This window comes from Theobroma cacao, chromosome 9 (genome assembly GCF_053813885.1).
Source record: "Theobroma cacao isolate CCN51 chromosome 9, ASM5381388v1, whole genome shotgun sequence".
Classification (NCBI taxonomy): domain Eukaryota; kingdom Viridiplantae; phylum Streptophyta; class Magnoliopsida; order Malvales; family Malvaceae; genus Theobroma; species Theobroma cacao.
Window position 1 is genome coordinate 6924288 of NC_142647.1, and position 21858 is coordinate 6946145.

Consider the following 21858-nt stretch of genomic DNA (forward strand, 5'->3'; position numbering starts at 1 on the left):
AAAAAAATAATTATCGCGCTCTCTCTCTCATTTACCCTTTCCCTTTTCTTTGAGGGTTCTTTATGTATCTCTTGTAAGAAACCATCTCCATCACAAGCTTTTTTCTTTTTTTTTTTATCTCAATCACAACCTTAACATCGAAGTAGCATGAATGAAAACAGAGGTGTCAGTCTCAGGGGTTAGGAGATTTGTCTTTCTTGTTTTTTTTTTTTAAATAAAGATTAAATTTTATTTATGCTAAAAACTGGTATAGGTTACCACTTATAAACAGTGAAATTTCAGTCTACTTATTACAAGTTGATTAGTTGTTTGATAAGTAGAAAAATTAAGAGTTTAATTAGGAATAGAGACATTGTACGAGGAAATGAATTTGAGCATTTCATATTTATAGAAGATTAAGTGCATCCCGTTGAAGAAGTTCATACCGTTTGAGGTCAATTAATTATGATAATAATGAGCTTGATCCAAAAAGACCCATCCATGGAGAGATTACTCGCATCGATCGTGGATGGCAATCTTGATTTCACCCTTGACAATTTCGTTGCGAAATGTGAGAGGATTTGATACTTACAATACTCATATACTTCGTATACTTGTACAAGAACCAATCATTCCTTGATCTCAACACAACTGCTACACCTACATGTCAAGACAAAGCGCCCATTGATATTAATAAACAAAAATTTATGCTTATACTAATTCGCTGTATCTTCAATATAGCATTTACAGGTGTTAGTATCTGAGATTTGCATTATCGTACCTGAGATGTAAATGTCAAAAAACGAAACAAAATAACAAAGGGCAGACTAGTTCAATTCCCCTATTACAAAATTCAATCTATTTAGCTGCTTGTTCAAGAACAGGAATCTTTTTCCACGTCTTGTCCAACCCGCTTATTTGCAATGGAGGCAATGAAAAAACGCTAACAGTTGAGCTTCTGCTCCGAATTTCCTTCAAAACACGCAATGCTGATATAGTGCTTTTCATATATAGGCTCTCCATGTACTCGATCTCTGCCAGCTCTTTGGGCATTCTGAGCAGATCTTCACTCTTAGAGGTAGACGACGTTGAAGGATCACACCCATCATCCTCTCCATCCCTGCTAGCATCCCCGTTCTTTGCTTCAGTTGAAGCTGGCTTTTCATTCTTGGGGAATAGATGATCTAGCATTGCCTCGCACTCCTTTACAAGCTTATAAAGCAAGTCTGTAGTGAAGAAGGGCTGTTGCAAGACCCTTTGGATGAAAGGCAAGCGGATCAAAGCACCAGTTCTTTTGTCATACTTCTTCAGTATTTTCACCAATCCTGTTCAGAGCATTGTGTTAATGATATCCACTTGATATGGTAGGCACCATTGTTAAACTATTGTTAATTCCAAAATACCAGGAAAAATTTCCCTTAATTTCTATTAGTTACTACTACTTAAATAATAAACCACCGGAAAAAGCAAATTTTTTCAATACAGAATGATCTTCCTAATAAGCCAAGTGTAAACCATTGGATCCCCCTATGTGTGTTCTTCTTTTCTCAAAATTATCTCAGCTTTTCAGTTCTCATAGTAGGGAGGTAAAGCTCTACAGATAATGGACCAATTTCCAAGGAAAATAAAGTGCAGGCCTGCTCTGCACTAGGCGGATAAAAGGTCCATTTAGGACAAACTCATACTATTATCTTAGGGAAGAACAAAGAAATAATTCATATGCAGCCCACATAACATCCTAATAGTTTATAGAGAGAATTATACGTCAGACAAGACTCGCATAAAATTCATAATACACTAATTGTATAACGTTATGATGCCTGTACCATAAGTACTCAATATAATGGCTGCATATGCTGAAGCAAATGCGCTGAACACATTCGTATGGGACCATCTAAAGAAAGATTGAATATTTAATGTTTAATTAAAGAATGGATGTGGATAAGTCGTCTGGGAGAATATTGATGTCAAAAGGAAGTATGCTGCAGATAAAGGAATAAAGTAATTCTGACTTCAACAGAAATGTATCTAGCAGGCTGTTCTACAGGAATTGCAAGTTGCTGCAAACCTAATCATTCCCTAAACAACTCATTCGGCCGGCTAAAACAAAGCAAATGGCAATAACTTGGATTAAACAAACAGTAGAAAGGAATAAGAAAAGCTGAACTACCTGTGTAGTTAAGGGCGCTATAATTCTCTAACAAAACCATCTCTCCATGGAAGTCCACTATCTCTTTCCTAATGTTCGTCAACTCTTCATTAGAAGCCTTCGCCTCCGCCACACTGTCTTGTAATTCCTGCATCCCAACCCAAAATAAGTCACCAAATGAGCATAAAATTTACAGAAACGAAAAACCCACATAGCTAAACTTTAAGCATTAAGAACTAAGAATCTTTACCCACCAATTCGCATAATCAAAACTTTTCTACATATAATAATTTTTACCGTAACCATTTTAATAATAATTCCTGAAATCTTCTATTCATTAATCCAAGCTTACTCTTATGTTTTCAATTTCAACTTTCAAGCATGTAATTTTTTTTTCTTTTTAATCGAACGCCCATAGTCTTGAAGGTAAGAAAAAGTTACTTGGCAGCAACATTAACATGCAAACTCAAGATTGTGACTCAAGGACAACCCTTTACTTTATGTGCGCCAGTTATCCAAGGAATTTTCCCGTAAGTTGCCAAAAAAGTTTCAACGGTTTAACGGAACCGTTACGGACAAACAAAAAATTTCAAAAACTAAGAAAAAAGAAACAAAAAGTACTTTCTTTAATTAAACAAAACGACAACGTGTATGGCTTGTTAATTTAGTTTACATCCATGTTTGTTTACCGGGAAAGCAGGAGAAAGAACCGAAACGAAAAATAAAAATTTTCTCCCCGACCATACAGATCGAAATCAAACCAGTGTTGGAATTACCTTCAATCTAATGATGTATTCTTCCTCTTTCTCAACAAAAAACGTGTTGAATTTCTCGAGCTCATCTTCCAAAAGCTTAATGAAATCGCTCTCCTCTCTCGAAATGCCGTCACCGACCTTATCTCCGGCATCGACAACATCACCAAAATTTTCATCCAATCTAGGCCGTTTATTCTGCCTCTCACCGGACTTCGGCTCAATAAGCTTCAGTTTCTTTTTAAGCCCCTTGTAAGAAAGAAACTTGTCCCGCCATTCAGGCAACGTCTCCTCGATCTGGTTACTGAGGCTCTTTCCAAATTTCATCGCAAAACTCTTTGTTTTTTAATCTAAAGGGGGTGTTTGGTTGGTCAGAAAATGAGAAAGAAAGCGAGGCAAAAAGAGAGAAACGGAGGGGGTAAGTGTGAGAGTGGGGAGGAAGGAGGTGGGCGAGGGAGAAGAGGAGAATATAACGGGAAGCGGAGAATATTCGGAGGGTAGGGGTGAGAATATCCGTTGGGTTTTATTCCTTTCGGAAGAGAGAGGTGTAATTTTCTTATTTGTTTGTTTAATTGTTTATTTATTTTATTATTATTTCTTTTTGGGGCTATTTTATTTTCAGGGCAGTTAAGAATGGGCACGTGGCAATGGTATTTTCTTTTTGGACTGTGGGTGTTTTCGTAGCGGCTCGAAGGCGTGGTCCAGGGGGACGTTTGTTTGGGTCGGAATTGCTGAGTCGAGTGAGCTGACAGTGACGGTGATTGTGATTGTGATTGTGATTGTGATTAGCAAAGATATTTTAAGTTTAACGTATTTGGTCAAATGACGAATGTTTGACTACTCAAATTCAATTTGATGTTTGCACCAAATTTATTATTTATTCCTGCTTCCATCATTTCTTCACATTTGCGGGTAAAAATAGACGGCTTAAATTTAATTTTTTTCATATTTTAATTGTGTTAATTTATGTATAATTCTCTAAACGTAATTTATTTGATTTCTCTACCTACTTGCAAAAATTATTAATTCAACATTTTATTCAATAATATGTATATGTATTTTAAAAAAAAAACAAAGTTAAGCTATGTTATTCAAATGATAAAAAAATATATCAACATTATATGAATTGTTAATAAGTACTCACAATGTTATTATTTTATTAAGAAACTTAGTTTCAAAAATAAAATTTTAAAAAATTCATAAAATCGAAAAAACATGTTGATGTACAAAAAAGAAGAGATTTTATCTCACATTATTGAGTTATTTACTTTCATGTGGTTGCATCAAGCAATAACATTAAACAAAATAATCCAAAACCAAGACAATCTACAACACCAACATCTTTATTACTATGTTTAAGAAATCTCAAAAGGCTTCCTTGCTTGACACTGGGCTTACTACCATCTCTACTCTAGCAGGTTATTAGCAAGCTTGACACTGGGCTTACTACCATCTCTACTCTAGCAGGTTATTAGCAAGCTTCCCAAAGCAATGAAACATGCTTAGAATTCTTGGGAGTTTTACAGATCCAATCTTCATATTTTATGCTTAAATAGAAAACCAAACATTAATTTTTTTTATTTTTTATTTAATTAGTTATGATTTTCAACATCTGTAACTATATTTAAAGGAGGCTTGACACTTGGTAATGATATTGCCTAAAAGAGAAAATCAACTATAAAGCCCAAATTCAACAATTAATTACTTTGTGAGAGATTCAATTATAGGTGAAATGACATTTATACTTATTTAACAAGGCCAATTGTTATATTAATCTCATTTCATAAATTTATTAAAATTCCTTACTACTAAGTAAATGAAAATCAATTAAATTTAAAATATTAGCTTGCTTACTTACATGTCAGTATTTTTATTCTGATAGCTATATAAAGGTAGACGAATCTCATAAAACTTTCAAACTGAGTGTTTTCAAATTTTTTTACTTCATTCAATAACTAAAAAATATGTTTCCTCTTAAACACAGGTAAATTTTGACATTATAAGAATATCCTGTTTCAAGTCTAGTTTATCATCTAAAATTTATGAACATAAACAAGAGAAAAAAAGTTAAGAGAAAAATGAGTAGTGAAAAGACGTACTTTGTACAATTATACTCTTTTGTTTCATCATTAATAAACAAGCACATAACTGATTATACAACTTCAGATCTTTAAATCAATTTGAATATGAAAAAAAAAACACTAACATGCATTTTAGATCACTAAATCAACTTGACTATGAAAAAAAAGAAAACGCTTACATGCATGTGAACACCCTGTTTAAGCTAATAAATAATCTTATATAAGCTTTTTATAGTATATTGGATTTTGAAAATTATGAATAATCAAAAAGAGTTTGACTTAACACTTGGCAGGATTCTTGCTTTGACAAGTGATTGTTGGGGCGTGAGCTTAAGGTTTAATGGGATGGGTTTGTGGTTGGGTTTTTGGGCATGAGCTTAAGGTCTGAGACTGAGTTTGGATTATATTTTTTTTTCTCACGATTGATATTATAGATTTTTCTTTGACTTTTTATATGTACGTATTTATCTTTATTCCATTACTTATTATTCCCATATCATTTTTCTGTGTTAAATGTAACTAATGTAAAAGGTATATATAAAGATAGGGTTTTTAGAGAAATTGAGTTACTATATATTCTATTTTTCAAATGTTAAATGTAACTAAGGTAAAGTGTGTTATCTAAAGATAGGGTTTTGAAAGAGATTGGATTACTATATATTCTATTTTTTAGTGTTAAATGCAATTAATAAAATTTTGTGAGTATTAAATGTAATTAATGAAAAGTGATGCAGATCAACTAGTTAAAGATAAAATTTTAAAAGAGATTGAGTAGATAGGGTTTTCAAAGAGATTGAGTTACTATATATTCTATTTTTCAAGTGTTACATGTAACTAAGGTAAAGTGTGTTACGGTTTTTGGAGAGATTGGGTTACTATACATTCTATTTTTGAGTGTTAAATATAATTAATGAAAATTTTTTAGTATTAAATGTAATTAATGAAAAGTGATGCAGATCAACTACTTAAAGATAAAATTTTAAAAGAAATTGAGTTACTACATATTCTAATGTAAGTTTGAAGATTTTATTTAAAGTTTTGTTTTTTTGTGAGATTGTTTATAAGTGTGTTTTTGTATGAAAGCACCATCACAAATATCACAATAATAGTTATAATATCAACAATTATATATTTTATAAAATAATATTTATAATAATATAATTACTATTACATATCTATTTTATAAAGTATTCTCACTTCAATTAAGAAAAAAAAAATTATCGTTCCAAAAGTATCGCATGAACAGTATTTTAGTAAAAGATTAAAAAATCCTAAATATTGACTACATTGTTCCATCTTATTTGAAAACTATTTTCCCATCAAAAGAAAGGACTGTTTTCTAACCCTCTCTTATCCAAAAGCTTCCACGTCGGTGACAGAGCCAAGAAAGTTGGCTAAGCCAAGCTTCAAAAGGCACAGCCACGAAGCCGGGCCGAAGTGGGGACCGTTGCACATTTACGACGCTCGGTATAATTCCAAAGCATTTGGAATATCCATATCTCTTTCACCTACAAAAACTTTATATGTAAAATTCAATATTAAATAAATAGTACTACTCTATAGATTACGAAATCAAATTATTCGTGGCCCTTTCACCGCCAGCCTGTCACCTCTCTTTCCTCCAATCTGGCACAGGGTTTGGGAAAAGTCAAAGAAAAGGGTAAAATTCGGAATTTAGCCATTGATATCAAGGTTAAAGGTGGAATTTCATTTCCACTGTTTGGTGTTTCTTTGTTTCTTTTCATTATTGTTGTTTTAATAATTTTTGTTAAGAGAAGATTCGGATCTATGGCTTGGATATTCTTGGCTTATACTTGGAATCTTCCCTTAATAATTAATAATATATATATCCTGTCGACATCTCCCCGACTTCCCTCTCTAATCTTTTTATTATTATTATTATTATTATTATATGCCTTTCTCCACCTTTGAATTAAGATCAAGGTCTCTTGCTATCTATATTTATTGCTCTTTTTTTTTCATTTTATTAATGAGTTTTCTTTGCTAAATTAATAAGTTTTAAGATCAACTTTTATTAGTTATTACAAAATTAAAATGCACGGTCTTGAAATTTTTTTTTCAGAAAAAAGATGGGAAACTCTTATTATAAGCTTTCAAAGTTAGTTAAATTGCTTTAAGAAATAGTTTATTTATAAATTTGAAGAAATAATGTAAAATATTCCCATGTATAATATTCTAATTTCGAGTCTATTTGATTTGTATACACAATCATTGGGAATAATAAAAGATGGTATCGAAAATACGTCTCAATACAAAAATGAAATTTTAACTGTCAATTTTAAACGTTAAATATGCTTTAAATGCATGTGCGATGTCAATTTATAAATAAATAGTTTTCAAGTTAAAATATATATTTTTTGAAAAAAAAAATTGAAGTAAACTTCAGGATTCGAACTATTCATAAGTCCTAATATTTTCACTCCATCTTAGAAAATTGAGTTCATTCAAGAATTATAAGATGCAATTTTAGTTCTATATTAGTCGATTACTCTGTTTTAAATTGATTATTCAAACTAATTTATACTTTTAAAAGAATGCAATAAAGAGTAAAGAGTAAATTAAAATTGTGTAATATTGGTGATAGAATTTTGAATTTTGTAAAGAATTTAAGAAAAGATATTATCCTATACGTATATTTTCTACGAAGTTGTTGATCAAGTAGTATAAATGCTTAATGTTGAATACTTAGGTGAACTTGTTTATGAGCTTTTTATATATTTTATAGTTAGGCGAAGAAAGAGCGTTTAGAGATCAAATTTGGCATGGAAGTTATATAGACGGCCCCTACATATCCAAATTAATCGAATTTGAAGATATTCTAACTTAATTATACCCTTTGGCTCATGGTTTACGTGTAATATATATCACGCACATTTTAATATTCTACTCAACTTTTTTGTCCATACTCTACTCTGATTTCCCCCCCGCCCTCCCCCTTTTTATACTACTCTTTTCTGTCTGTTTTCCCACCGGGTAGCTTCACTTTGAGTCAAGAATATAATAATAATAATAGCCGATATATTGTAAAATTAATCTATTCTTGTATCCAAAAGGAAATTCCATTTTTAAGTTACGTGATAAGAGTAATTTTTTTTCGAAATACATCTCAAAAAAATTGTATTTCATTAAAAAATATGAAAGTACATAGATACCCTTAACATTTTATTTTTATTGTTACTTTAGTTTGGTTTTTACATAATTTCATTAACTAAGTTAATATCATGTGACTCATGACACTATACTCAATTAGAAGTTTTAATTATAGTAAATATAGACAATAAGGATTACTTTTATTCAATATATATGATCTTATTTAAAAGCTAGGGACACCAATATATGGATGTCTACATCTTAATTATGCAATAAAAAGATTGTGTGTTAATTTCTCTTTCATACCAACTTTTCATTTTTTTAATAAATATATGTAAAAGAACAAATATTGATAATATTTTTTATATTATAAAAATGGACATCATTGTTCATTATATCTAAATTGTCATCTTAAATATTTATTATTAAACATATTAATAAAATTTATCCAATTTTTTTTTTAAATAATTAGATGAAAATTTTTTCATTAAATAGATTTTTCAATAAATAAAAAAGAATTAAAATTTACATTGAATTGCTTTATTTTGGGAATTTTAATTAATTTTACATTAATGGGAAAAGTAATAAACTCTATGTTAACTGTGATATTTTTTGCACATTGGACAAACTTTACATGTTAATGAAAATTAGGGATGACAATGGGTATCTTTTAATAGGGTGTAAGGTATGGGTACTCTATATTCAGGTTTGGAATGAGTTCTGATAGCAAGTTTAATGAAAATTTTGGATAATATGCACTGTATTAGTTTCAGTTATTTGTGCAAATGTAACTCTATATTAAAGATATTATTATTATTATTATAAAAATAGATTAAAAAAGCAATGTAACTTTATGTTCCACATATAATTATTATTTAATATTAATATAAAAAGACAAATTGTCAAGGAAGAAATGAGGTGTACGTTGAGTTTTCAAATAAGGACTTTTCCCTACCTATCAAACATGTTATTTGGATTAAAAACATATAATAGTGAGATTAATTTATAGAATGGAGAAAGTGATTGCTAGATTTCTAAAGATTATCTTATACAAGGACACATATAAGTAATTTGTTGAAAGTTCAAGTTTGATAAGTTTGTCCTCACACATGAAATGCGTAATTAAGTAAAAAATTAATAATTTTTTTAAAGGAGAATTTGAATTTTTAGATATTGACTTTCATCAGAATGGCATTATGGCATACGAGTTGTTGCATATTAACTTCTGTTTATCTGTCAATGGGAATATCCTCTAGGTAAGGAAAACGGCATACCTATGTATATATATCTCATAATGGAAGATCTTATCCCAAAAAGAAATTATTTATAGAACTACCAAACATGTGAACTTGTTTTTGGTAAGACAGAGACGAAGAAATTGAGGAAATAACAAAAATGCAGCATATTCCGTTTTGGGTTCCTTTCTGCTTACAACCAAGAGCTTTTTCCCTGTTCAAGAACTCGCCATCCATCCTTTTCACAATCTTAATTCGTCTTAACCACAAAGTTATAACATATTAATCGCCAATTAATTTCTATGATCTCTTTCACGCACGAATACGCTGCTTTGGCTGATGGATTCCTCAATCAAATTCAAAACTTATATAAATTAGGACAATGAAATCAGTTTTTGTTTTGTTAGATATGATATGGGGCTAATGCTTTCGCAATGTCGGTGCAATGCTAAGCATATACCTTAAAAGAATGTTAAATTGACAAATCCGCGGTGTTTCAAGAATTTGTTTCCATTCTCTGCTTTGGTGGCATGCGAATCTGGGTCACCTGATGACAAATCATTTATAGTTAAAGCAATATCAAACTCGAGAAAAGAAGAAGCATATGCTTTAGCCTTGACCTACAGATAATATTATTTGATCAGTAGATGTGGATGGTTTTGATTGTTTGGACTTTTGGAAGAGGAGAAATTATGTCTTTGATTTTTGCTTGGACAAGTGTGAATATGCATATGCCTAGTCCAAATGCAAAAACCTAGAAAATACATCTTTCATTGGGAGGGAGGGATTACAATATTGGTGTTTTACCTATAATATATGAACAAAGAACTCCCTCATTTTCTAAAACAATACTCCCATCTCTTTTAAGAAGAAACAATTTTGAGTTTAAATTCTGCAAAAGAAAAGTTCTTGTCAGGATTATTGCTCAAGTTGTTTACATGCAAAGAAGGGTTACAGATGATCTTGTTTGGTTGGTCACTGGGCAGGGGCTTGGGCCAATCAATTAAGTTGAGAGAGTGAGGCATGCATCATTGGGTTAGATATCAACAGACACAAACAAGGCTCTTGCGATCATATATTGGGGGGTTCAATACTAAGCTAAAGTCCATTGGAATAAATAAACAGAAATAGGCAGGATCGGAGTCCATGCGCTAGCCTAGCCCATTGTTTGTCAATTAAAGAAGGGCATATTCAACTTGCTAACGTTGCTCTCAATTACCCTTGAAATAAACAAAAGGTTTATATAAACAATATAGGCATACTACATTTTCTTAAACAAAATTTAGGATGAGCAAAGCTTCGGATTTTGATGCAAATGACATGTATTAATTTTACCATTTGTTAAAATTCCTCACTCTGGCATAACCTTTTTAGATACTTGAGTTATTATATTTCCAATTATGTTGCCAAATACATTTGTTGCATATTAAAGATATCAATTTTAAAATTATAAGATTTTAGTTATTAAGTTATATTCTATAAATTTAGTTGAGTATAAATAAAATATATAAATATCTAAGGAGAGTATGTTTTATCATTAAACTAAAAAATATACGTATTATTTTTCTATTACACATTTTCAGGAAATACCTCGTCAAAATATCAAAATAATCAATTAAACGTACAAAATAAATAAATAAAAACTGAACATGCACAATTTTTTTTTTAAAAAAATAGCACAAATAGGTCTCATAAAGAGAGTGGAGAAAATTGCTGAAATAAAAAAATTGAAAAACTCGACACGTGTGCTGGACGCTCTGCACGTGTGCGTGGGATTGACCCACGTGCATTGTTCATCTTCATTTTTCCCAGCTCGTGAACAGTTTGATCCGCCGTTAGAGCCCCGATTTAAGCTCTGAAATGCTTTTGGCCTATATTAACAGCATATAATCAATCCCAAACGATTTTGGCCATTTTACTTTATGTTAATTCAAATCAAAACACATAAATTGAGTCGATTTCAAGCCTAATTTAAAGGCAAACACGTGAGTTATGAACCTTAGAATTGCAACACCTAATTTGATGAAGTTGTTGGGTTTAAACTAGTTTTTTTTTTTTTTGTCTCAATAACAACCTTTAGTCATCAAGAAATATAACTTTAAGGTAATTTTACAAAAATTACATAAATTCATAATGTTCCTAATTTCAAATTCTTAAAACCTATGACTCTTAGAAAAACCAAGTTTTTAAACACTTTCAACCAATTGCACCTACATAATTTAACCAAGCTACTATATTATTGGTAGTATATCATCAATTAAGCATGTTTAAAATTCAAATTGCACTATACATAAAGGTTTACGAATTTCAATGATATAATTACACAAATTCGAAAATCACACAAAACCTTCCACGTAGTTACGATTAATTCATGTAATCAACATATATTAGTAGTTAATTAGTATAATAGTGATTTACTCCCTCTCCAAAGCCATCTATTCGTGTTTTGCATATAAAATTAGAGATTGAAGTTAGAGTTTTTAAGGTTTTTAGTCCAAATTAGGGTAACTTTGATATCTATTGATAATATTGTGTATAATAAATTATACTTAATTTAAAATCCACCATAGTAGACATTTAGAACACATAAAATGTACTTAATTTTTGATACATGACTTTGGTACGGAAAAAAACAAGCACCAAAATAATTGTCGGTACTCGCTACATTAGAATCTTATCTTTTTTTACAACTCTTTAATGAGTGAGAAATTAAGCGTGCAAAGCAAGAAATAAGACTTAACCTTTTTCTGATATAGTGAATGAATCTCATCCATTATAAGATTTAAGGTTTTCTTACTCAAGGTTATTCCATTAAATGACATAATAGAGCTTAACCAACTCTATTAGATTGCATTTTGAATTATAATATTATCTCATTATCTAGACTTAATTATTTTGAATTTAATTTTTATAAAATATAAAAATTAAATAATATAAGTTTATACTTTAATTATTTGGAAAATCTAAAAACAAATAGCTATAAATGATATTAAGTGAAGAATATATAAATTAAGTAGCCAATAGTAATTGTACTGAATTTTACGACATATTATCTTTTCCTTTCCTTTTCGTTATTTACTTTTGCTTTTTGTCACGTATACATGGGCACACTCAAAGACTCTGTTATAGCAAATATGAGAAGTTTGTTTCTTCTAAAGACTCTGTTATAGCAAGTTGTTAAAAATGGTACGAAAATGTTGTCATACTAATAATAATAATAATAATAATTATTATTATTATATTGAATTTTAATTTTGAAACCTAGAGAGTGTAAGAAGCATTCTTGGTAACTGTCGCTTTTGTTTAGATTGGACATGTATTAGTATAAAGGGATCAGTTGTTATGAGAGATCGGGGACCCTTTCTTTGTTGCCTTAGCACTTAATTGGAGTGTCAAATCAAGGTACAAGAGTTGGGTGTTAGGCCTGGGACCATTTGCAAAAGCTCTTACACCGACAGCTTACTACATATCCAACAAAGAAAGACAACATTCAAGACCAACCAACCACCTTGTCTGGACCTCAAATTTTCACGTTTATTACAAACTGGTTTTCTCGCAAATCAAACCATTTTTGGCTTCATTTTCTTCTTCTTCATGCTATCAGCGAACCTAGATTGCTTTACTGATACATTGGGATTGACGACATCAATTAAGAGATACTTTTTTCTTTCTTTCTGAGTTTCATTTTCTTTTTTTTTTTATTTAAATCTAATAATCTTTTGAGAATATATATATATATATATATATATATATGTATGTATCATTTTTTTCTAGGTCCTGGTACGTAGGAGCTACCTATATACCAAAATTTTCTGTGTTAAAATACCTAAATCTAATTTCAAGTGGATATTGATATGTAATGATGAATAATGGTTGCAATGCAATTGTCAAGGAAGCATTCCTGATGTGATATAGCATTAATGAACTTGATGTGAAGCTTTTCTTCACAGAAAATATGGATGCAAGTATATTAATCCTACATAACTAAGGTTTCTACTCACAACACCAAATAATAATAATAAAAAATAAATAATATGAGATGTAAGATTATTATGAAATGCAAAAAAAAAAAAAAAAAAAAAAAAAAACCAATCCTTTCATGTAATCCACAAGATAGTAGAATTTTATATGCACACACAAAAAAAAAGGGATGGGTTCATGAATGCAATAATCATATGTTTCATTTTCGTATATACCTGTACATGAAAATTCTTATTTCGGCCCTTTGGGTCAAAATGTCATGACCTGAAACAGCATATACTATTTTTTAAAAAAATTCTGAAATTGTATATACTTGATTTGCTTTCTTATAATGTATTTCAGTTTATAGTTGATGTGCCAATACTCCTAACTTTTAATTAGAGGCATTGGTAATGATGTTTAGATGTCGTAATTTTGATATTACCTATCAAACCCATTGCTTTCTTTTAATCACATTCATTAGTCCGTCGGAAAACCCTCTGTTACATTAATTGATGTTAATCAAACCTTGGACCTAGACATGATTAGACATCAACTTTAATGAACAAAGTACAATGCTAGGAACCTGGAATTATGGCTTAATTTGGCTGGTTTGTGGTTAAATATCAATCACATCTTTTCCTTTGAAAATTGTGTTAAGGGAAAATGATATATATCAGGAAAAATATAGATTTGTTTCCATATAATCCTTCATTATCTAATCTGAATTCATTATCATGAAGAAAATATAGATATAGTCTTATTAATGCTATTTCTTTTAGTTTAATTAAGGTTTTTTTTTTAATTGAGAGAATGAGACTTTGACTTTTATTTTTTTAAGTAAAAAATCATGTACTAACCAATAAACGAAATGATCGGATCTTTTTTTTATTTTAATTAAATTGTACGTTCATTCAGTCTATTTTTGATCTTTCAATTTTATTGATAATAGAGGTTTACACCTGAGGCTAAGGTAGTTATCAACTTAATTATTGCCTTCCTTAAGCTTAGAAATTGATGTGTGATCTAGAAAGGGAAGAAAAAGACTATCATCAACTTAAAAAAAAGAAAGTTGAAGGAATCAGTTTTATTGAGATCATATCCTCAACATTAGACTTATCAGTTGGTATAATATTTCTCTACTCAAAAAATTTGATTGGAATCTTTTCATCACAATATAAAAAGGAAAAATCAAATTCGGATGTTAGGACACAAGGCCTTTTCTTTAAGGACAAATAATCAAATATTTTCTTCATTGAGAGGATTAAATACTCATTCATATCTCAAATGAAACGATTGAGTGATTCTATCAAGTTCTATGGGTTAGAAACAAAATAGTTTTGCTCCTGCTTACTTATTGTCAACTTTTTTGGTGTGACCCCTTTCCTTTCCTATTGCTACAACTCTTGGAAAGGCATATTATCATTTATCTTGTTTCTTTATTCCTTTCGTCTAACACAATACTCGAGAATACTAAAGAAAAGATTTTCCAATCTTGTTCTCTTTCATGTCTACTTTCTGCTTACTCAATTGCAATGTTGCCTCAACTTTCACTAGAGCCACCTTCTTTACAACATCCATACATGTTTCTAGATCCTTATTAGTCTCTTGCATTAGTCAAAATAATAATAATGACTTGCCTCTTAGCTTGGCTCAGGTCATATACGTCATCAAAGTTATGTAAGTAATAATAAGATTATTCAAGTTTTTTTTTTTTGTTTTGAGAAGCAGGTAATGTGTGGTTATATTCCATGAAAAAGAAGGGATGAATTATCCCATAACAAACCAAGTCAAAAAACCGCAGCAACACCAAAAAACGACCTGCGGTGGAAGAACCATACAGACGACATATATCTTACCCTGAAGATAAACAAAAGAGACCTTACAAAGAGCCTATACATCATTCCTATACAGGTGAGAAACCTGTACAAGAAAATACCCCAGCAGCACACAGGAGGCAACGGCCTTCAACGACTTCAAAAAGGACCTTGGCATGTCAGCAGCCTCAACAAGGCCTCAAGATTTAAGGTTTTCTTAATAGTAAAAAAAAAAGAATTATTCTCTGTTAATGTGTAGCAAAAATCCGAACAAGTAATTAATTTCTGTAAGAATATATATATATATATATATAAAATCAACCAGCTTGGAGCAATATACAGCTCCCTAGAAAGAAAAAGGCGAGAAAGGAAAGATCAGCCGATTAGCCATCCGGTGAAGCATGCATGTCTTGATCTCCTCTAGTCACGAGGAACTGAAGGAAAAGGGTAATGGGGGACAAACCTAACAAGAGGAAATATCCCCTCCCATAAAGCCCCCAACAATTTGCCAGGTTGTGCCTCATGGGGAGCCCTAGTGGCAAATTATTTAATCTACCCTTTTAACTTTAATCCCACGGTGGAAGCAATGAATGTATAGAAACAGCACATATAGGTTGTCGGGAGTTGGATGCAGACCTCTGAAATGAAGTACTTTTATCATCTAAAAACTAACAAGACGTCTATACATGGATATATAGTATATATTTCATGGTGAGAACTGAGAATTACATACCCATTTTGGCATTTTCCATAATTCCATCTTTCTCAGTCAGATGTAATTAATGATCAATCTAGCTAGCTAGCCATGGAATAATTCCATATGCATGCCGTAAAATGGACTTGAGAGATTAACAAGGAAGAAGAAGAAAAAAATAATTCCATACTGTTTGGATCAGTCGTTGCTTCAAAAAAAAGAAGAAAAAAAAATGCAACACCAAAATTAACTGATAGTATATATAAAATGATAAACTACAAAAATAATCCATATTTATGAGAAATTATAATCACTTGATTCTTTCTCACGAAACAACAATAATTGCTTGTAATTATTCTAGACACCTTCTATAGCTGTAACTATAATTATGATACGTCATAGAATTCAAATGCTTAATATAAAGTATCCTTCCCCTTTCTGCACATATATACACATATACACAGATAATATATGTATATGTATATGTATATATATATATTCACCAATGAATGGACATGATATATATAATCCTATACAACACACATGACTTTTCAAATCACACAGCACAAGAAATTAAAGATTACAGGAACAAGTTACCCTCCCCTTCTTGCACACCAATGGAAGAACAGTTCCTATGAAGCAGCTCATCTATCATTTGCAGTGCAAGTCTCTCCTCTTCATCCATCTCCCCTCTCAGTTCAGGCCCTGCTAACCCTGGGGACTTGGAAGGCAATGTATTGGCAGACATTTCAGCATTTCCTTTTTCAAGTTGGACAGTCATGACCCAATTGGCATCTGAGCTCTCTCCTGCCCGCTTTTGCCACACTCCTATATGAGAATTCTCAGTGTCAAGCCTCAGACAAGTCATGGAAGGAGAAGGTGCCTTGCTACATTTTCTAAGCTTGGCATGGAGGAGTTCAGATAACTCATTTGGAGGAGATGAATGGGAATTTTCAGTGCCTGCTTTTGGGTCCCCACTTGGTGTTTGTGAGATGGGGAAGTTCGTTTTCGCATTCCTGCCACTCATTAAGATGGCTGCTTGATCATAAGCTCGAGCTGCCTCTTCAGCTGTTTCAAATGTACCTAGCCACACCCTCCTCTTTCTGCAACAAAAATACATCAAAGTTAAAGAGAATAAAAAAGATTCAATGCGAGAATTTTGAACATTTAATTGTATGTTTTTGCCACTGCTGTTTCTTCTTTCCAATAATCTTCCCCAACCAAAAAGGAAAAAAAAAAAAAACAAAACTCAGAAAAGCTTGTAGGTTTTGACTTACAGTAATGGGTGGCGAATTTCAGATACCCAGGAGCCCCAGTGTCGCTGCCTGACACCTCTAAACTTCTTTGATTGCACCATAATTAGGAAACAGATGGAGGTTTTTTTTTCCTTTCTCTTTTCGCCTAACTCAAACAGATGGAGAGTTGAAATTGGAATAGGTACGGACAAAGGGTCAGAGAAGATGCATCATATATGGAGACGGATGAAGTACATAAGAGCTCAGAGAATTAGATATATGGGGGAGATGGATAATCAGTGGAAGGTTTAACTGAAAAGATGCATTGTCGGCGAACAAAAAGTCATGTACTAAGAAACTTTCATTTAACATCGTCACCTACGCCTTCATTAAAATTATATTAACCTACCAAATAAATGACTGGGGCTTACCTTGCGGAATACTCTGTCATCAGCTGCGTCTCATGCAATATAATTCCATGTGACTGAAAATAATGTAAAAGTGACAGTGATGGGACAAATTCTTCATCAATTATACTCAACCTATGACTCCTTGTTTAAGACCATCCGTAATACTGCAGAATCAAGTGTTAAGACAGGTTATTATCGAAGAAAATTAATGGTTTGGACAATGATAAATGGTATATGGTTTTAGCTAATTAATCTTGTTTGGTTCTTTTTGGAGAAGTTTATGAACTTCACATGGAGGAACTATTCATGTGGGCCCAGGGATTAAAAGGAAGTTCCAAGGAACCAATGAGCTGATTGGAAGATGTTGCTAGACTACCAGATAAGGCTGGGGGATTTGGCTTATTGATCGTCAGCATCAACTGCTAGGAAGAATGCCGACTGATCAGCTTTGTTCCACTAAGGACTCTGAGTTTCGCAGCTCAGATCAAAAGTGCAACCTCTTTGCAAATATGATGACCTAAGTTATATCTCTTTTAAGAGAAACTGACTACTCACCAGGCAAGAGAAAAATAATATAATAATCCTTGCACACGAGTGTAGGAACGATGGGGTACAACATCAGATCTTATGACTCTCACCAAATTCTATAGTAGTCTCCCACATCTGCTTTGAATTGGCAACTCTTTATATAGATTTTTTGAACTCACTGTTCTGTCCATTAATTTTATCAATTAATCAGTTGAATCAATCGGCATGGTTTTTGTTCAGTCAAGGAACTTTTTTAATTTCCCCTACAAGCCTTGCTTAATGCTATAATTCAGAGTTTTTTTTTTCATATAAGTAAAGACTATAACCTATAAAAACTAAATTTGCGGTTCAAGGAGCTATGGATAACATAGAGAGACTTAACTGGAAGCACTTGGATCTGCAACCAGTTAATTAACTCTCACAAACAAATCACATGCTTGATGATTTTGGACAGCTTTTAAACTTTTTCCTTAGAAAGAGCCGATGGCACTTATATGTATGGGAAGGCTAGAGTGTCCTACCATGATGAAGTCTAATGTGTTGAGCTTTCATATATGACTCAAAGTCTTACAACCAATGCATGCCAGTACATAAGGTTATTGCTGTTGTCGTGGCTGAATCAGAATCACTCAATTACACCCAAATTAAAGCACATAGAAAGAGGTTAGCAATTAATCTTTGATTTTACCTGATCTGCCTTCTGAGATCAGTAATGTTCTAACACGACTTCATATCCCGACACAAGTTCATTTGATCTGCATATTCTACAAGTTGCTTATAGATTAGTTTAAACTACCTAATTAAGCCAGGTCTAACAGATAAGTTTCTCAACACCCCCCTCCCTCCAAAATAAAAAATAAAAAAATAAAGAGAGAAGAATAAATGCTCATTTCTGTGTCGTGATGCAGACTCCTGAAATTTCAGACTTTTACATACAATCCAGCGGAAAATCTGTTCGATCAAAATTAATGAAACGCTAATGTTTAACCGAAATGAGAAGGTATGGCAGAGGAAGTATGTACTGAATATAGATTTGATCTTTCCTTGCAGTTAGAGAAACGCCCTGCCTCTACCTCACTCACCATCAGCTCATAATTCCTGTGACCAGTCCAACAAAGCTCACCCAAGAAGTTGAGAAGATAACAATGTACTACCTTGATTTGCTTGGCTAACAACGAAACAGGAATTGATGCGCCTAATTACCATATTGATGATGAGGAAACAATTGGACCCCATTACAGCTGGATGGTGAAATGTCAAAGAATAGAGCAGGGCCATCAACCTCAGCTTCCATACGCCAAGGTACTGAAAGATCCCTTCCAAATAAATTGTAACTAGCACATCGCATGTGCAACCTCTAGTCCTTTTTCTTTTTTTTTTTTTCCTGGTTGGCGCCTTGTGGTTTACCAACCATTTCTGTCATCGAGTCATCGCTCTAGCTAGCATTTCCCATTGTATGGCTGGTGAGTGGTGAGACTCATGTGATCTAAATTTAGTTACTTGGTATAAACTACATAATAATTACCCAGGACTTGGAATTCAGTTAAATTTTATGGTGTACCAGCATTACATTCATGGGATTTTGTAACCTTCCTGGGTAGGAAAGTGAGAAGAGAAGTAAAAGCTCTTGTTCCATAAAGAAGTCATTTAATAATGGACAATATTATTGTCTTCAAGAATTTCCAAGAGTGCTAGAAACAGGAGGTACAGTTAAGGCCACAGCCAATAATGACTTTCACTGCATCTCCATTTAAAGGTAGCCAACATGTCTCTCTTCGGATGGGAAATCCCCACCATTACTGAAGAGATCTCTTTCTCTTGCCATTTTCGTGACCCCTTCTCTTGCAACTTTCGGATCTACAAAGGTTGAATGTTAAAATACGAAGTCATTCTGCTGTTTCTGTATGATCTGTCACACGATTGAAATTAGCTCTAAATTGCATGGTTGCATCTCCTATGGCTGCGTTGAACCCTGGGCTAGTGGGGATGCGTAGGTGGTGAACCACTAGGCACGTGGCTCGGCTCTGATCTAGAGTTACAGCTTCACTCTCCATTCATCATCATCTAACTGGTTAAGACAAACCATGTAGGCTGTAGCCATGCTTTTTTCTTTTGAAAAGCGATTTTTTTAGCCCCACCACCGGTATGCCATTACAAGTTTGTAGCCATGCTTAAGCAAAGAAAATAATATCTAGTCATCTTGGCCTGTGTATTTACTAGGTTTGTGAATTTAGCATACGCCACGAATCCGAAAGCAAAATCCACATGCATGACATGGATGTGTAGCCATTGAATGAATTTCGTTCGCAAATGGGATCCCCATTCTTTGATCGTTCAAAATACAAACTAGTGGCTGAACAATGTGGTCCAAATGACCCAGGAATAGTTTTCAGCATTATTATAGCACCAATCTCCTAATGTGAATCGTCCTTTTCTCCTTCTTCCCTTTCTCTTTCTTAAAGAGTTAAGTCCCCTGCAAAGGGAATCAACCGCAACCAGGTCCTCAGAAAAATGCCTGCTTCTTTTTCTTTTGGGCTTTGGCTTATCATAATGTCATGTCCCTCATTTGGTTCAGTATACTTTCGGAAAAAAACTTGTAGAAAGATTGAACTACTGTTACAATGTTTTATAAGCCATCTAAATATAAAAAGACTTTGAATAAATTATGTAAAAGGAAAATGTTGAGTTTTAGGTTGATTAGAAATTTAGATCTCATTTGATTAGGATTCTTGTTTGTGTACAATATTAAGTAGTTATATAGTTTTAAACTTTTTGTTCCACATCGAATTCTAATCACATTTTACTTTGGACTTTTTTATTATAAAAGTGGATATCTAAGCTTTAGAATATTGATGTATTTTTAAAATTAAAGGTTATGTCACATAATGAAAAGTTATCTTAACTCAAAGGTTATGTCACATAAAGTGACATAATGTGACTATTGGATTGTAAGAAGGTTAATTTTCATATGAATGGTTATGTCTCTTGGTCAAATGACTTCCAAAAGTATGAGATAAATTGAAAAAACATGATAGCTTAAAAGTTTAAATATGAAAAGTTATTGTTTTAAATTATAACTCAAAAATTATGTTTTATGGAATGACTAGTTATCCTTTCATAAAATGATTATTGAAACAATACTTTTATCCAAAAGTTGTGTACAACAAAATATAAAAATGTCTTTTAGACAAAATTGTACCTTAATGAAAGGATTGTGTCCTTGAAGAAGAGACACTTGCAAGCCTATATAAAGGGCTTGTTGCCAACCATTTTGATACATCAAATTAAAAACAAAACAAGAGCAGAAAAATCAAAAGTAAGAAAAGTGTTGTGTTCTATTAACATAAACACTTAAGTTCCCATCAATACAAAAGCATCCAAATTCCTTATAAACTACTTGCTGTAAAAAGTAAGCTCTAAGGCTGAATAACTTTGCAAACTTTTAGGTGTATCTAGCGGTCTACTCTCATAAAGTGCAAGACGAAGTTAGATGTTGGCTTCTATATCTCTAAGGCTATTCGCATTATTCCCTTTTGCATACCGAGTGGTAGAAGTGAAATAAGTCTTCAAGATAGCGTCTATTGAAAGGCCTGCCTGAAAATCAATTTTGCCAGTTCCTTGAATTCCATCTAAGCCTTATTTGCACAAACAATTTTAAGACTTAATTTTTTGTGGTGTTGGAATTTAATGGCTTTCTTAAAAGTGATACACCAACATTGTCAAGCTAAACCGCCTTGAAGGAGGAAACTTTATTCATTGGCAAAAGATTGATTGATTTGATGGTGAAAAAGAATGTGACAAAATGGTTCCTTATCAGATTATAAGATAAATTTTCTTTCCTTACTTGATATGGATGATATTGTATTTAATATGCATCGAAAACGTATATTAGTTGGAAAGAAGGATT

General features: G+C 32.2%; 2 protein-coding genes across 3 annotated transcripts; both read right to left on the bottom strand.

Moving 5' to 3' along the window:
* Positions 1-352: 352 nt before the first annotated feature.
* On the bottom strand, positions 353-3338 carry SPX2 (SPX domain-containing protein 2 (SPX2)). Of its 2 annotated transcripts, XR_001929614.2 has the most exons (4): positions 2905-3338; positions 2150-2276; positions 761-1304; positions 353-639 (listed from the first exon to the last, which is right to left on the bottom strand). XR_001929614.2 is itself a non-coding variant. In XM_018128385.2 (3 exons), exons 1-3 carry the CDS (start codon positions 3205-3207, stop codon positions 838-840), a joined length of 897 nt encoding a protein of 298 aa, XP_017983874.2. In that variant the 5' UTR covers positions 3208-3338; the 3' UTR covers positions 647-837. The 2 variants fall into 2 exon arrangements, 1 of the variants encoding a protein (XP_017983874.2); XM_018128385.2 differs by lacking the exon at positions 353-639 and having other exon boundaries at positions 647-1304.
* A 12673-nt stretch (positions 3339-16011) lies between these two features.
* LOC18588762 (ethylene-responsive transcription factor WIN1-like) lies at positions 16012-17583 on the bottom strand. The gene is made up of 2 exons (XM_018126673.2): positions 17056-17583; positions 16012-16881 (listed from the first exon to the last, which is right to left on the bottom strand). Exons 1-2 carry the CDS (start codon positions 17133-17135, stop codon positions 16359-16361), a joined length of 603 nt encoding a protein of 200 aa, XP_017982162.2. The 5' UTR covers positions 17136-17583; the 3' UTR covers positions 16012-16358.
* Positions 17584-21858: the final 4275 nt, after the last annotated feature.